The following is a 16,413-nucleotide window of genomic DNA, read 5'->3' as shown; positions in this document are numbered from 1 at the left end:
GCCGGTCTTAGTTCTCGACAAGAGATGGCGCTTTATTTCAAAATGGCAGCCTCCATAATAAGAACGTCTATAATCTCATATGTTGGAAGAAAGAATTTTGTACGTTTATTTGATAATAAATCATCACTTTGTATGCGTCAAATGTATAAGAATGTACCAATAAGGTCAATTACACAAAAGAAGATGGATGAAAATAGACGAAAATATTGGTTAACGACAGGAACATTTGCAGGCCTGATTGTTGTGCTCGTCTTTGCTAGTCCCTACCTTCCAGGCTTCATCGAAGCACCTAGGCATTGGGAACCCAGAAGGGACAAAAAAAGAAGAAAATTACAGCAAAAAGAAGCTGGAATTGAAGTAGATGAAACAATTGATGATACCCCTCGTAAACCGCATCCAGGTTTGCGTTTACCCCGAGTGAAAGCTTTGGAGATAAATGAAAACAATAATATTAATAATGATGATGAGAAAAGGTCCAAATCAATTTCAAATCGATTCAATTTTATAGCAAATACAGTAGATCTTGCAGGTCCAGCAGTCGTGTATATAGAAATGCAAGGAAGGTAATGTCATTACCAACATTAATAAAAAAATTAGTCCCTTAAGAAATATCAATTTAATTAAACCGTGCAAGAATGAGGCCTACCTAGGCCTAGTTAAAGAAATAAATTACTAATAAAACTACTTATAAATTACTTTTTAGGGCCTCCAGTTACGTAGGGAACTCATGAAATTACCGAACATGCAGCAATAATCCACATCTTTTTTTATAGGCATCCATTTCACAGAGGTCAAGTTCCGATGTCAAATGGCTCAGGCTTTCTAGTCTCCGATGATGGCTTGATATTGACAAATGCTCATGTTGTTGCCAATGGACAGCAAAGTAAGGTTAAAGTTCGACTGAAGGATGGTACAGTTTACGAAGGTAGAGTCATCGCCGTCGATTCTGTTTCTGATCTAGCGACTTTAAAAATTAATGTTGTAAGTTTAGAATAATTACAATATCTTTAAATAAACGTTATTTGTAATTTTATTGCATTTAAAATTGAAATTCAATTTAATTACAGTTTTCTTGTGTTTAGAATAAAAAAGTTCCAAAATTAAAAATTGGAAAATCATCACTGTTAAGGCCTGGAGAATGGGTTGTTGCTATGGGAAGCCCTTTGTCTCTTAGCAACACGATAACTGCCGGAATAGTAAGTGCTGTTAGTCGGACAAGCAAAGAACTTGGATTAAACAAAGATATTGACTATATCCAGACTGATGCTGCAATTACTGTAAGTTGTAAAGTGCGCAATAAACCCAGTCTTGATATAAATTTATATAGAAAGTAAATATTTGTGGAAAATTTAATTCAGTCTCTTTACTTATCAATACAATACACACAAAAAAAAGAGTAAACAATTTAATGAAAGGAACCTCAAAGAAACCTCAGGGGCTTGTTAAAAAGTAGCTCTTTTTTTTTTTTGATTGACAGTATGGTAACTCAGGCGGTCCTCTGGTGAACCTAGATGGTGAGGTAATTGGAATCAATACCATGAAGGTTACCGCCGGTATTTCCTTTGCTATACCAATTGATTATGCTTTAGATTTTATTGAAGAAAGCAAGAAAATTGTCAACAGTAGGTTGAAGTAGTTCAATTACTTCAGAAATCCTATATTCCTATGTTCCTAAAGTATAAATGTATTTGTATTTGTATTTGTATGTTCCTATGTTACAGTAAAGAACTGAACTAAAAAAAGTGAGTTATATAACTTGAGAAAATACTGAATTTTTATTTTCTTCCTTTCAGAATCAAATTCTTCAAGCTGGTTCACTAGTAATAACACTCCAGCCATCAAAGGATCACAGAAATGCTACTTGGGTATCACTATGCTTTCTTTAACTCAGCAGATAATTTTAGAACTTCAACAAAGATCACCAGATTTTCCAGATATTCATCAAGGAGTTCTTGTTTATAGAATTGCATATGGATCACCAGCACACAAGTAAAATAGTTATTAATCCATGCAAAGCAATCTAACAACAGGACACTGAGCTTGCCTTGCCAAGATAGGAACTTGTAACAGTCCTTTGATCTTATGCCTAGGCATAATACTCTATGTACTATGTACATATTCTCTGTGGCACACAGTGTCTGTTACGGAGCGTGGAACTGATCGTGTGTAAACCCTTTGATCTCCAGAGCTCAGCATCCTGTTAGATTGCCTTGCTCCATGGTTGTAACAAATTGTGTTAAATGTATAACTACAATAGATTACGTAACATATAACATTTTTGTTTGTGTTTGTAGAGGTGGTTTACAACCAGGTGATATCATCACTCACATTGACAAGGAAAAAATCAAGACATCAAAAGAAGTGTACAATGCTGTAAAGAGTGAAAAACAATTAAAAATCTCTATCATTCGAGGTCAAAAGGTCATGCAGCTGTCAGTAACTCCTGAAAGTATTTGAGAATCATTAATAAAGAAATAAATATGTGTGGTGCAGTAAATAGTCAATCCTACAACCAAACTAAAATAATACTATAATTTTTGAAAACTAATTTAAAAAAACGCAAACAGCATGTTATCTTATAAGGAAAAAACAGATTTTTTGTTTACTTCTGAAAGTGTTATTTTAAAACTAAAATGATTTTGTTTTCATTTTGAAATAAAGATGTATAGTAGAAACAATAGCATATTTGTAGTGGTACTTTTTTACCAGCTATCTCTCATTTAATTTATACTTATACAGTAATACAGTTTAGTTTAAAAGAAAGTAATTGGAACGCCCTCTATCGGTATTACCTCACATACCAGACGATTTGGTCCCATCTGCTTTATTATTTTCAGTACCGTTCTTATATAACCGATACTATACAATCAGTATGGACACCGCCATGTAATTAGTGTTCATACCGTATCAAAATATGAAAATTAATTAAATGTACTTATATTACCCCCTCATATTATATAAGATTATTATTGATAACAATTGTAAGATTACGTCATCTATACCATTGTCTAAATTAATACCACGTAGCCTATTAATAATAACTACAACATTATTATTACACTATATATTGTACCGTAACTCATTCAAATCGAGGTAAGTAGGTTATCTTTTTAACTTCAATTCCTTTTAATAGGCCTTAAAGTAGGCTATTCTGTGCAACATCTGGACACGTATAGATGGCATTCTAATCGCCGCTGTATACTATAATCGTTAAACAATTCCATATTTCAAACAAATAACACAATCGTAACATTTAAGGTAATTTTAGAATTTATACCTAGAATGCCTAAACTGTTGTCCTATATAATAATATTAATAGCTTATACTCGTGAGAAAATAGGTTAACTTGAATTAAGCAAAGGGCCATGAAATTGAAATCAGTTCGTTATCTTCTCATCCTTATTAATCTTATATATGCCCTCTACCTGTTACTCATGGGGATATGTTATTTGGGTTATCAAATATTCGTGGAAAGAGAACTTCTTTGGGTCTGTTTCGTTCATCAAATGGGTGGATCATGACTACTATTGTCACTTGATTCGATAACATATAGAATAATGTCACTTATAGCCTTGTGATTGACCTACAACATCTGGATATGTCGGGTCAATGAGGGACATTTCCTGACATAGTGCTTAACTACCTATAACTACTTTAGAAAAAACAATACTAACTCTAAAAATAATGATAATATCAATTACAGAACGTCAAATCACAAGATTAAGTAGGCCTACGTATGAACATTACTCATTTCTATGATTGTTGTCAGCCAACTTCAACAAGCATTCTTCAACATCAACATCTTCAAGTGGAGGTTACCTTGACAACTCTTTGATTTCATTTTCTACCAAACTTCTTCAAGCAAACTTTTACGGAACCGGTAAGGTACAGTCTACAGAATACTAAGTGTTATGCTTGTTTTTTAATAAGACCACATTTATAGTGTAGGCCTATTTAGTTTTGAAATATATTAAATCATTTATAACATGATATAGTGTTCCCCTGAAAAATAACTTTTTATTTTGTTTGTATTGAATTTATGCTATTTTAATGTCACTCAAATGGTTATTCACTTTGATCAAAAATTGGATATTAAAAAGTATTTACCTGAAGAAACTGTAATTTAAAGCAAAAAATATTCAAATTGGCTGCCAGCCAATGGGTTTTGGTTGAATTTAACCGTTCAATTTGTCATTTTATAAAGTGAAAACGTTATTTTTAGGGTGTTTTTTCCTACGAAAGTGATTGACTTTATTAAAACTACACTAAACTGACTCATTCAATCTGATTTTATTAATTTTTGTTATGTTTTTTTGGGGACAATACATCTTTAATATAATTCTATTATGTTTAATATTATTAACACAAGGCTACTACTACGTTTTTGGCATACTAAAGAATTACATGTTTCAAACTTTACGTTTACTACGAGGAATGCAGTACGCAAACGGTGTACAAAATATCATAATTTTAATACAATTATTCAAAATAATTTAGTTATTGATACATCATTGATGTGGATACAATTTACTCACAGATAGGCCTACTAACTAAAAGATTTTAATGTGGATAACTTTTGAAAGGTCGTCTTTTTGTAGTCTGTAGGACGATCAAAGCGATAAAAAATGAGCTGCGCACTGCAAAACGAAAAAGTTTAGTTTGGTTATAATTGGATGGTGGCGTTAACATTTGACGTCATAATACACACATAGTCTAAAAATGCTTCTCCTAATAAGTGACGACTTTAAGGGTCATTCAAGTTAAACTTCTATTCTTTCTTTCACCTATCTTATCGATTTCAAGTAGGCACGTAATACTGGGAACGGTTACAAGCGGGACCTGTGTGAGATCGCCAAGTACACTTAGTTCTTGAAGTGGGTTAGCTCAAGAACCAAGCCTAACTGAATCTCTCATCGTCTCTCATGGGTACCTGTAGGCTTATTGTTCTTATATTCTCTGCTAAAACAATTAGAAGGATGCTTCCCGTATGAATTACTTTTGGCCAATCCTTCTATAGTTGCCTTCCGTTATATGTAACACAAAGCAATTAAATAGTCCTAATAACAACTTATACGCAACCTCGTGTTATGAAACATTGAATAATGCATTTGCTTACAATGTTACTGTATGTAGGCATACTTTCTTTTTAATGTAAATAATGGCAATCTAACTTAAGAAAATTGAAACAGACGTTAATTTTTGTTATAGCTTTCAGCAGTGTGCTTCGCTAGGCCTATATATATATTTTTTATTATTTACTTTATGATATTGGTCGCTTTTTATTTTCTTCCCTAGTTTCATAATTTGCTTTTCGTATTATTCTTCGTACAGTATAGACTACCTTGAGGCTAACACTTAATAATATGCTTTCGGTGGTAAAAATGGGACGGTATACCAAAACAAAAACGTGTTGAAATATGTACCGACCTGCCAAAAAATTGTACGGATTTAGCATGACTTAGTATGAACGGAAAACTAACTTGACAATCCAGGGTTCCGGAGTAAAGTATGGTACAATATTTACAAAGCCAGGACATAAACACTTGTTAAACATCATATTCATACATTATCAATGTTCTATAAAGAACAACGACTAATAAAAGTGTAGACTAATTTCCACTTTTACATTTTCTACAGGTTTACTTCATGGAAATGGAATCTAGCTTTCCACCACCAGATATCGATGATTTTCCAAGTGCACGAGAGGAATCTACTAGTATTTTTTTTTAATTCACTTGAAATTATTATATTATTATTAATTCATTATACTGTGTAAATAAATTGAAGTTGATATGAAACATACACAATAGACAATAAAAGTTTAAGTTCAAGTTAAGATAGAGGCATTTGCTTGCTTATCGGCCTCTTATCATCATAATTATATTAGTTAATACGCTATTCATAAAATAACTCACAGCATTCTCTTTTATCAATGCTATAAACAAGACACTTTCAATCTAAGCTAGATTAAATTCATTAAAAACAATTAATCTTGTTTATCTTTTGAATGATAATCATATTTAGGCCTAACTATTCGATTTTTATTGGATCACGATTTAATGTTCTTCTTTTAACAGTTGAATATGAAGATTTTGATGGTACCAATCAAGTACGGGCTCATTTATCAATCACCATAATTTCATGTTGTATCTCCTTCATCGGTAACCCTTTGGTGATGTTTTGTGTCTGGAGGACACCACTACTACATGATGTTACATGGCTATGTCAGTGTATTGTGTGTTTTTCTGTTTTACTACACACAATGGCGTTACCATTGTCATACCTGTCGCACACCGATCCAATGAACTGGCCTCTGGATGGCATATATTCCTGCCAAGCCGTTCACTTCTTCTCTGATTTTGGCAACGTTTTCATGCGGCTCTCAATATTAACAGCTTGTGGTATCAGGTAAACTTATTTAATCGACTATTATGATACTCATTTTTCATTAAAAATACAAGTATTATAGCAATTGCAGATCTCGTTAATTAACTTGTGTTTGCATTTCATTTTCTATCCGACATTGTCTGCCTTTTGATGTATTTTAAATGATATTTTGAAAGTACGTAGGTTGGTCGCGACAGGTATTACAAAGTGCGACGATTATCTCAAAGTTCGAAGTCTTCACTGGGCCTAGAATTCACCAAAACTGTGTCGAGGAATCGAATCAAGTGAGGAAATAATTCCGCATCATGCACACATAAATTAACATGATTCACCATGATTTAACATGATTCACATGAAGACGTAACTATAGTTCCTACAAGGTCATCGCAAATCAAATGCTCCTTTTACCATTTTAGGGAGGCAGTTAAACTACATTGTGTTTTCATCTTGTCTAAAACAGATAATTCATTCGTTCTTTTAGGTGGTTGTCCTACTCATCCATAAACAGCATCTGCCGACGTCGTCCTTTTCTTACTGTCACCGGATCCCTCATTGTCACGCTACTCGTTTCTATTTTATCAAGTTTACCAGCTATTAGATTTGTCGTAAATACCTCTTTTATTGTTTTTCAATTTATATAAATTGTCACAAATGACGTCACAAAGTTGCTGAAAACAGTTATTGTTATATTTTTATATAGTGCTTCAATCAGTAATGTCCCAAAGCGTTTAGAAATAAAAGGGGGATTGAAAGAACTAAGGTGTGTCAAAGGGGTTTGAAAACGTGGTAGAAATCGAAAGATTGTTTAGGAACACAAACTGTTAGTATTTTATAAAATCAAAATAGGCCTACCCAAAAACTTTGATGTTTATGGTTTGCCAACAATTAGGGTTCGATAAAGAAGATTAATAATGAAATGAAACGATTGTTCATGAACTATGATCAATATGTTTATCATCATATTTTGATTCAAATTTATAATTGTGGAAATTCACATGTGTGAACAATACGCAATTCATCGTCAGTGACACATTGTTAAAAACTCTTAATCTTTGTAAATGCGCGTTAGAAAATGTTAATATGCTGCTATTGAGTTCATTTAACTTTATTTGTATTATAACTATTTCAGTTCCTATATCAAGATGACTATGACAATCAATTTTGTCTCTTCAATGACGTGCGATCTAAACAGTACAAAATGTGGTTCACATATCTCTTAATAATGACTTTGATATTACCGTTAATCATAATGGTGTTATCCATCACACTGTTGATGGTGCGTGGGGACAGGCTTTACGCGGAAGAGTACGATCCACGCATGGAGTTCCATAACATCCACGAAGCACAGCAGTATCCTTCCGCCGATCACATGCAAGCAAGCAACACAAACATCGACCCAACTATGTTGTCATCAACCGTTTTGAAGAACCCTAGTCACAAAAATGACGCATGTTATGGAAATGACATTAAAAATGAACACCAAGTAAGCGTAAGCAATTTTATTTAAAAACTTATAATGTAAAAACCACTTTCAGAATTACTTACTATCGAATTAGACTGTATGATTACGCACTTTTCCGGAATAACTAACGCCCTTTATAAACGTCTGATATTCTGTGATATTATTTTTATAGTGTGAATCAACTACTGTTAAAGTCAAGCCTTATGTGATAGAATTTGAAGATTTCAGAACACTCACAATTCGAGATCAGAAAAAGGTAAGCTATCTATGGACAGCCAAATTTGTATGGATATTATTAGGAGAAAAAAAGTAAAGAAACTGTATTTAAGTTAAGTAATTATAGCAATTATTTAACACATTTATCATATCATTAATTGAATAAATTTAAATAAATTTAAATATTTTTGTTTTCAGGCAACATTGATGCACCTCTTCATGTCAGTATCATTCGCTGTCTGCTTGGCACCAATTTCTATCATCTGGGCCATCTATCTCGGTTCCGACTTCAACAATAGTAGTCCGGCGCTCTTCCACAGTTACCGCGTTTCTGGTTTGGTTGCAACTACATTCCCGATGCATATTCCTATCATTTGTTTTCTGTTTTCCCGCCATCTGCGCCAAAATGTAATAGAGCTTTGTAAAATAAGAAAAATCTTGATTAAAATAACACGATAAACCATGCACTATCTATAAAACAACACGATACGTACGTGTACGTTATACGTAACTTGCACATCACCTGTACGTTGGACTGAATATGTATGTTATTGTATATACTGTATAATGTAGAAAATGAAACATAGCAAGTTTTTCTTAATAATTTGTCTCATTTTCATGGCTTCTTCACATTTATGAAAATGTTAGCCATATAAGTCTGTTTTCCTTGCGCATGGGAGAATTCATTTTAGTAAATAGAAAACGTTGCATGTGACGCGAAGAAAAATTACGCAACCAGTCGTGAATGAATTCGCTTATTGGAAAACAAATCGAACTAAAAAGTATATTCTTGAACAATATCACAGTTATAAGATAAACAGGTTAATTAAACAATTATTGAAGACACCCGGAAGTTTAAATAAACCAACCATTAGTTGATCGCTTTGTGAATTATTTAGGATTATCGAAGTATTTTAAGCACTTGCTGATGGTAGTGTAGTTTGTATATAACTTCTTTCAATATTAATGTAACGCCATACTATGGTGTGGCGCCATTACGGTAGATTTTGTGACCTACTTTGTACAAATCCATCGAGGGGATGTAACCTTGACCATGGAACATTATCAATACACTTATTATCTCTTAGGATATGTGAAGTAATCCCACAGAAACAACTTTAAAGATAAAAATAAGAGTTTTTCATTTTCCTAAAGTACTACAATTTGTTTTACCACCCTACCAACTTCTGTGTTCTTTATTGTTTTTATATAGCATAAATAAATAGGCTTACAATAAATAGTTAATTTTGAACTAAAATAAAGTATTATTTAGTAATAAACAAGCAATGAAAGACTGAGCTTACAGTATTTTTTTTTCTCAAAAGAATGTTTTAAATCAGAATTATTCAAGCTGACCAATAAGTCATTGTGGTCAACAAACACAAATATATTTATGGCTCATAAACTTATACTAATAATAACAATATCTTATTAGAAATTACTTTTAACTAAGATAGATCTATCGATGTTTTCCGAAGCTAGAACGAGTTGTAACATCAAACTGGAAAACTCAGTGTCATGCTTGATTTTGTACTTAATATGTTCGGGTATTATAATTTGTAAATGTTTACACTGCCTGCGCAAATCAACCAATCTAGAGACTCTGTGGAATTTTTGAAATGGCATGTTCGATTTCTTATGGGATATTTAAATTCTTATTACATCCGGTAGATGAAACTTCAAATACAATATCTCTTTGTTTCTTCTATTTTCCGACAGATTTTGTTTTCTTAAGAGTTTTCTTTTTATGTAAACATAGGACACTTAATACTTAACTCGATAAAAAATGGCACATAATTTGTGTAGTTATGTTCGAAATCTCCTCGCAGCAGAGAAAGAAAGAAAATCTATCACATTATTGGTAAAATGATAAAAATCGGCTGTCAATTATCAAAAGAATAATATAGTCTAACAGTAATTCAATACAATTTTAAATATTTATTTTAATCCAAAATAGTACGTTTAGTGTCTCGTTCTATGTTTTTTTTTCTATTGGAATAATAGTATGTTTCTCTGGACGTGAGTAAATGTTCATGTTCATGTTTGTGGTAAAGAATTTATTTGCATTTTAAGTTTGTTCACGTGAGATTTTGGCAGAATAACTTCCGGTTTTGACTTCAAAGGCTCAGCACTTTACTTTAATAAGCAGTGGGATAGATGCGCATGCTCACAGGTCCAGTTGTCCAAACCCCAAAGGGGCAATGGTGTGCAAATTAATATTGGAAATAGATCTGTAAATCCCAAAAGAAGTGTTGCTAACAGTTTTCTCAGCTTCTTCAGTTGAGGATCGGAAACCACAGAGTGTGTTGTATGCTGAATAGCTCACTTCACAAACTATTCGCAATTGTTGCAGAAGCTTCGATCTTTCACGACGTGTTCTTACAATCGTGGATATACATTGCAGCATTGGATACAAAGAAGTAAGTTTTTGAACTTTTTAAAATTGTAAACATTAATTTAGTAAAGAAGAAATTACGTTATACTTTACATGATCTATCTATCTTGACATGTTTTTGTAATGTACATTGCATGTAATATACATGAACATTATGCGACAATCCTGTAAATACGCAACGGAAAATGATAATAGAAATGAAATGTGTACGATCTGTGTACATGCATACGTAATATTGATTGAAATTAATTTTTTTATGTCTTTTTAGTTATACAAAATGGGAGAAGATTCGGCAATTTTTTGGAGTTTTGATGTTCCCTCTTATCCTGAAGAATACCCTGATGGTAAATACGTTTTTAACCAGTTTTATTTTCTCTTACTCACCTCATTAGTACCAGTCTGGATGGATCCAATCCATTTGTTTGCAGACTGCCAATCCAGAATAAGTATTCTGGCAGTCGAAAACTAGCAATGGAATCTGAATCACACAAAAAAGATTAAAATTCAGTGGGCCCATCTCTGAGAAATAATGAGTGTGTCTTGACAGTTTACATACTACCACTGCCAATATCTAACTAATTGAACTTTGGGATTTTTTCTGTATGTGTAACAAGTAAATTGACCAATCACATGAATATTATTCTGTAGCTTGTAATTGGTCATCACTACGTTGCGTCCTAGAAACCAAGCGTTAGGGTACAGTAATCAAATAAGAAAGTTTCTCTAAAACCTAGCTCCAATATAAAATCATTGTTGTGGCTGTTTACATTTTATCTTACATGTATTTATTTTTTTGTAGAAGAAAGTGTTGATGAGATCGACGTACACGCTGAGCCATGGCTTAAGACATACTTAGCAGTAACAATTATTGCGTGCATCACAGGACTACCATTAAATTTTTCAATCCTTTTCATCATCATGAAAAAGAAACTGTACAGAGATGTTATATGGTTTTTACAAGGCGTGTTTAGTATTACTCTCATCGTGCGTATTATAATGATACCAATTGAGTACCATGCAAGCCGGCACCCCCATGGATTTGCTTATGAAACTGTCGCTTCATGTAAGGCGTTTCACTTCTTCGTTGAATTTTCAGGAGCAAGTTCAAACATGATGCTCTTGGCATTGCTTTCGGTTAGGTAAAAGTAAATCATTTATTTATCAATCATCACCAATAATTTATACATCGTTTATTACTGTGTAATTTTCATGTGACATCGAGAGCACATTTCAGCACACTTGATTTAAAACGTCCGTCTGCGATCATGAAGACGTTCTACGAAAACGAAAATTGTCCATTTGTCTTCCTGTCTGTTGTTATCATTAAAGTTTATATACTTATAATTATACTCTGTTTTGAAAATTGTTTCTAACAATCAGGCAACCATGATGCAACACAGTAATGTACGTGCTAGTAGATACACTAGAATATTTTACCGAAAGCTTGTTCGATCGATCGAGTCTGACAACAAAAGTTTGCCATGATGACCCGTCGACACTTTCCTTGCGTGTAGGCCTACGTAAATATTTCGTTTTCGTTGTTCTAGTGGGTAAGCGATCTTAACTATTGTCTTTTTATCCTATCAGGCTGATTTCGTTTACACCTCGGCGTCAGTACATTGCAAAGCATCCGATCATTTGTGGTGTTTTTGTGAGCGTGGTCGTCATGTTGATTGCATTCTTTTCAACGGTTCCAATTGTGTCCTATTTGGTAAGTTATAAACAATTTATATTATACACATATTATTATTATTTAAAACTGGAAATTAATGTTTGTAAACTCAAGCAAACTGCAAACTTGGCAAGACTTGTAGGCAATTTGACAATTTGGCAAACTGTAGGAAACTCCCAGTTTGCAAAACAAGACATTGGTGGCTGCTGTGTGCTAATACAGACTAGGCTTAAAATGAATATTACATTCGAAAAATAATAATAAACAAGTAGTAGTAGTTTCTATTTGAGACACACTAAGGCATTATATTTGTTTTGTCAAATGAAAGCCTATTTTGTTCTTTTTGTAACCACAAACAAAGAACGGTTTAATTTGTCTTTTGTTTCAAACGCAATTCTTAACACAGTGTTTCAAATGTTGCAATATTTTAAAGTAGAGGACAGTATATTAAATTTGTTTTATAAATATTTTATTTTAATGCGTTCTATCTCAACTTGTTATTCATGTAAGAGGAATAAAGCTAAATTCTGTGTATTTATCAAATATCATTTGAAAGAAATTTTATTTTTGTCAGGATCTAACTATATTTGATGACGACAAACTAATGCGCATTTGCCACGTTCATTTTGACAAATATGACCCGTATCTCCGATGGAATAAATTCAATGTCAGTTTCTGTATGTTTATGCCGTTAATAATTGGTGTAATCTGTGTAATTATTATGGCAATCAACCAGACGAAATTCTATCGTGAATATTGCAAGACATCCGTGTCGTACCTACGCCAGCTCGACAGTGTGGATAACAAGGAAAACGGTTCAACTAAGGTTAGATTACTAAAATAATGTACATCTATTTTGCTCTACATATTATTATTGTTGGCCAATTTGCAACTTCTGTGCAATTGGTCACATAGTATTATCACAAAGGTATATATAGAGGGCGCTAAACTGCTAACAAAAATCTGCATACTCTAATCATTTGAAGAGAGCCCTCTATCAGATTTATTTAACTTTTTAATGATATTCCATACTTGTTTGACAAGTAAGTCAAGTGGATGAATGAAAATATACATATCCGAAAACTTTTTTTTTGCTAACTTGTTTTGTTTGTTATACATATTAACAGTATCAATATAATTTTGTATTTACATTATGACAGATTTAAATACTTAACTTACATATTGTTTTGATGTGTTATGTGTTATGTGTGTGATTTTTTCTATACTGTAGTCTAATGTTGTTTGTACTGTTTGCTTACTGTTCTTTTTTATTTTGTAAAATGGATGCAGCATTAATTGATGTGTGCCACCAATATAAAGGTGATTCCTATGAATAAATAAATAAAAATTTAGGCCACAATACCTAAAAAAAGCTTATGGAGGTATCCCATGTAATACCAGGAATTCGAGTTCACACAAACAGATCCAATTTTTTTTTTTATATATTTATTTTTCTTTTAAGGCTAGTGATTTTGAGGATGACCGCCCTATGGTTGATGAAATTTACTCTGGGGAGTCTGAACAAGAAGAAAGAAGGGTAACTTATTATTGCACATTTTTCAATTTCAAAATGGCACTTCACGAAATAAAACTGTCTGCGCATGCTCATAAGTGTCATGACGTTTAATAAAGAAAATGTTTTCCAGAAACCTTATATAAGCGGATACATTTATTAAATTATTATTATTTTTTTTAATAATAAATGACAAAGAAGCATGTGCATTTACTAAACATAACTAAACTGATACCTTTCAAAATATTATTTTATTAGGCCTATACTATATACTATTAACAACTGAAATTGAAGTAATTTTTGTATTTTCTTGCTTTCAGATCACTATTCTACACATAGCGTACATGGTTATATACATGGTGATCTTGCTGCCCTATGCTATCTCAGTAACGATGGCTGTGCATTACGCAAACGCCTACACATCTGTTCTCCACTGGGCGTTGAAGTATACTCACATCGTATCATTAACTGTCGGAATCATAAACCCACTAGCGGCTTTCTTCATTATTCCAAAGTTACGCGAATTAAAATCTTAAGAGCAAGAATCTATCTGATGACACTGTAGACCTAAACATAATATGAGAATCTATTGAGGTTATTTGAAATGTGACTTGCACTATGTAGAATAGAACTGTTCTTAAAAAATATATTGAACTATATAAACTAATTGGGACACCTCTATTCAGGGAAAACCTCAATTCAGGGAACATCTCTCTTCAGTAGGCCTACCGAAGGAGTCCCTTTTATAATGTATAATACCTTCCTGTCCTTTGCTATGCATGCTGTACTGAGACAATGTTTTTTTCTTGTAAATTCGGTCTCCTAAATATGGTATTATAATTCATGTAGGCCTATGATCAGTCATTCAAGATTTTAATTATAAGTATAGCCAGAAATTGACTATTGTATAGCCATTGTCCCACACTATAGAACATACGTCATAAATAAAACAATTAATATAATAGGCCATCAAACCAGACTCTCCAAAAACGGGAAACTCCGACACTACATTTCGGGACGTCAGCCAAGGTATAATTCACTGTGTATCACTAATGTATATTTAGGCCTACGTGACACAGTTTGTACAGTTATCAATTATTGATGTTAGTCTTTTTGAAATGTTTGCTAAAAGAAAAGAAGTTGCATTTATACTTTTGTATAATGAATGTTATATTAATAATCATGATATGCTTATCGATATGTTGGGTTCGTGTAATTGGCAAACCTCTGATTATACAATTTGTATGCAACCATTTAAACTCTAAATTCCCAATATTTAGAATTACTTTATAATTACTTCTTATCTTCTGTAAATAATTGAAATACATTATAGGCCTATTATCGTATAATAAATCTAATATAACACAATCTATGTATATTTTAAATGATTAAGTTTTAAACAAATGTAATCATAAGCGTGTATATGATTGTATAAGAAAGGTATAAAGTCCTGTATTCATAAGACAATGGGCCATTATTGGTAGGGTGGTCAGTTCCTTTACTCCACCTTATCCTTCCTATTTTTCATTTACAGCCGGGTGCCTGGTAAAAACTCACAATATTTAGATGTAAAGTGCTTTAAAGAATTAAAATAAAAAATTGTTTCAAATCAAAAATCAAAATCTTTATTTTTTTGGTATACATGGAAACATTGTTTTCTCGACAGAAATATAATAAAACAAACAAAACATTCACAATCATTTACAAAAATTACAAAAATAAGATTCATTAAAACAAGTGTGCATCAATCCCATATACAAGTTCTATTTATTAATGCAGTGGTACTAACATTACCAGATCCAGTCACTGCTATTATTAAATATCATACAAGTAATGCATTTTTGGAATGAAATTTAGGAATGGTACAAATAAAGGCATAAGGTGAATATGAAAGGTTATATTTCCCCGAGGCAAAGCCGAGTGGAAATATAATCATCTTTCATCATTCAATGAATCTTGACAGCTAGCATACAACAGAGAGACTGCATGGTATTCACACTACCTACATCTCATAGACTCTTTGTTCCCAGACGTACTTTGGGTCGAGCATGAACCTATAAATTAGTCGAGTTTACAAATCCATTCAATTCTGTCAAGCCGTTGTACTATAGCTCCGCGTGTGATACTGCTTCCTAATGCTTACGTCCTCTGGAAATATACTAGATACAAGAAACTTTATTTGTCTTCGTGAAAAACAAAGAAATTTCGGTTGTCAGCAAATAATTTAACTCTTCCCTGCATAAACGGACAAAAAAATGACAAAAAGTGTAAAAGTAACTGCCTAAAGGCGCGGCGCGAAAAAAGTATTATTTAACGATCATTAAATATTACGTACTATTGCACGCCATGTGACCCACACTCATCCAATCAAATGACAGGAATTTATTTTGGTGTTATATAATTGGATGCTCAGAGATAAACAAACGAACACACAACGGGTAATGACATAACCACTTTAAGGTAATTATTGTTATCGCTACATGGCGCTGTTTCGGACATGTTCACTGTCAAGGACACGTACGATGCTAAATTTGCAAAACGTCATATTTTGTTTATAGTGTCATTACACAGCACTGAAAGCGTTACGTTTCAATGTCATTCTGAATAAATGAAGACGCGGCCATTAGATAACCCTTCATTATGCTATAAAAATGCATAATAATGCGACAACAGATTTAAAAAGTAGGACAAACAGCATAATTTAGCACGTGCGTGTACGTCGCTCAACAAAGAACTCGCATGTCGTCGTTCGTTTTACCGTCTGGCTG

At 32.8% G+C, this 16,413-nt stretch overlaps 3 protein-coding genes across 6 annotated transcripts; all 3 read left to right on the top strand.

Moving 5' to 3' along the window:
- Window positions 1-36: 36 nt before the first annotated feature.
- On the top strand, window positions 37-2,680 carry LOC144836844 (serine protease HTRA2, mitochondrial-like). The gene is made up of 6 exons (XM_078691721.1): window positions 37-563; window positions 774-981; window positions 1,083-1,277; window positions 1,478-1,622; window positions 1,794-1,989; window positions 2,295-2,680. The coding sequence occupies exons 1-6, from the start codon at window positions 43-45 to the stop codon at window positions 2,455-2,457; spliced, it is 1,428 nt and encodes a 475-aa protein (XP_078547847.1). The 5' UTR covers window positions 37-42; the 3' UTR covers window positions 2,458-2,680.
- A 1,148-nt stretch (window positions 2,681-3,828) lies between these two features.
- Window positions 3,829-9,267, top strand: LOC144837624 (uncharacterized). 3 transcript variants are annotated; one of them, XM_078692817.1, is made up of 7 exons: window positions 3,829-3,880; window positions 5,638-5,716; window positions 6,078-6,408; window positions 6,869-6,992; window positions 7,517-7,876; window positions 8,022-8,105; window positions 8,264-9,267. In XM_078692817.1, exons 2-7 carry the CDS (start codon window positions 5,647-5,649, stop codon window positions 8,522-8,524), a joined length of 1,230 nt encoding a protein of 409 aa, XP_078548943.1. In that variant the 5' UTR covers window positions 3,829-3,880; window positions 5,638-5,646; the 3' UTR covers window positions 8,525-9,267. The 3 variants fall into 3 exon arrangements, with proteins under 3 accessions (XP_078548943.1, XP_078548945.1, XP_078548944.1); XM_078692819.1 differs by having other exon boundaries at window positions 3,833-3,880; window positions 7,517-7,870; XM_078692818.1 differs by lacking the exon at window positions 3,829-3,880 and having other exon boundaries at window positions 5,524-5,716.
- Window positions 9,268-10,141: 874 nt separating this feature from the next.
- On the top strand, window positions 10,142-15,245 carry LOC144837907 (uncharacterized). 2 transcript variants are annotated; one of them, XR_013611565.1, is made up of 8 exons: window positions 10,142-10,485; window positions 10,729-10,804; window positions 11,260-11,599; window positions 12,048-12,171; window positions 12,707-12,958; window positions 13,595-13,669; window positions 13,966-14,462; window positions 14,495-14,517. XR_013611565.1 is itself a non-coding variant. In XM_078693231.1 (7 exons), the coding sequence occupies exons 2-7, from the start codon at window positions 10,738-10,740 to the stop codon at window positions 14,179-14,181; spliced, it is 1,074 nt and encodes a 357-aa protein (XP_078549357.1). In that variant the 5' UTR covers window positions 10,142-10,485; window positions 10,729-10,737; the 3' UTR covers window positions 14,182-15,245. The 2 variants fall into 2 exon arrangements, 1 of the variants encoding a protein (XP_078549357.1); XM_078693231.1 differs by having other exon boundaries at window positions 13,966-15,245.
- The last annotated feature ends 1,168 nt before the right edge of the window (window positions 15,246-16,413 follow it).

Source organism: Antedon bifida, chromosome 3, assembly GCF_963402885.1.
Source record: "Antedon bifida chromosome 3, ecAntBifi1.1, whole genome shotgun sequence".
Lineage (NCBI taxonomy): Eukaryota > Metazoa > Echinodermata > Crinoidea > Comatulida > Antedonidae > Antedon > Antedon bifida.
Note: the sequence above shows the minus strand (reverse complement) of the source record. Positions and strands in the feature narration are given on the sequence as shown.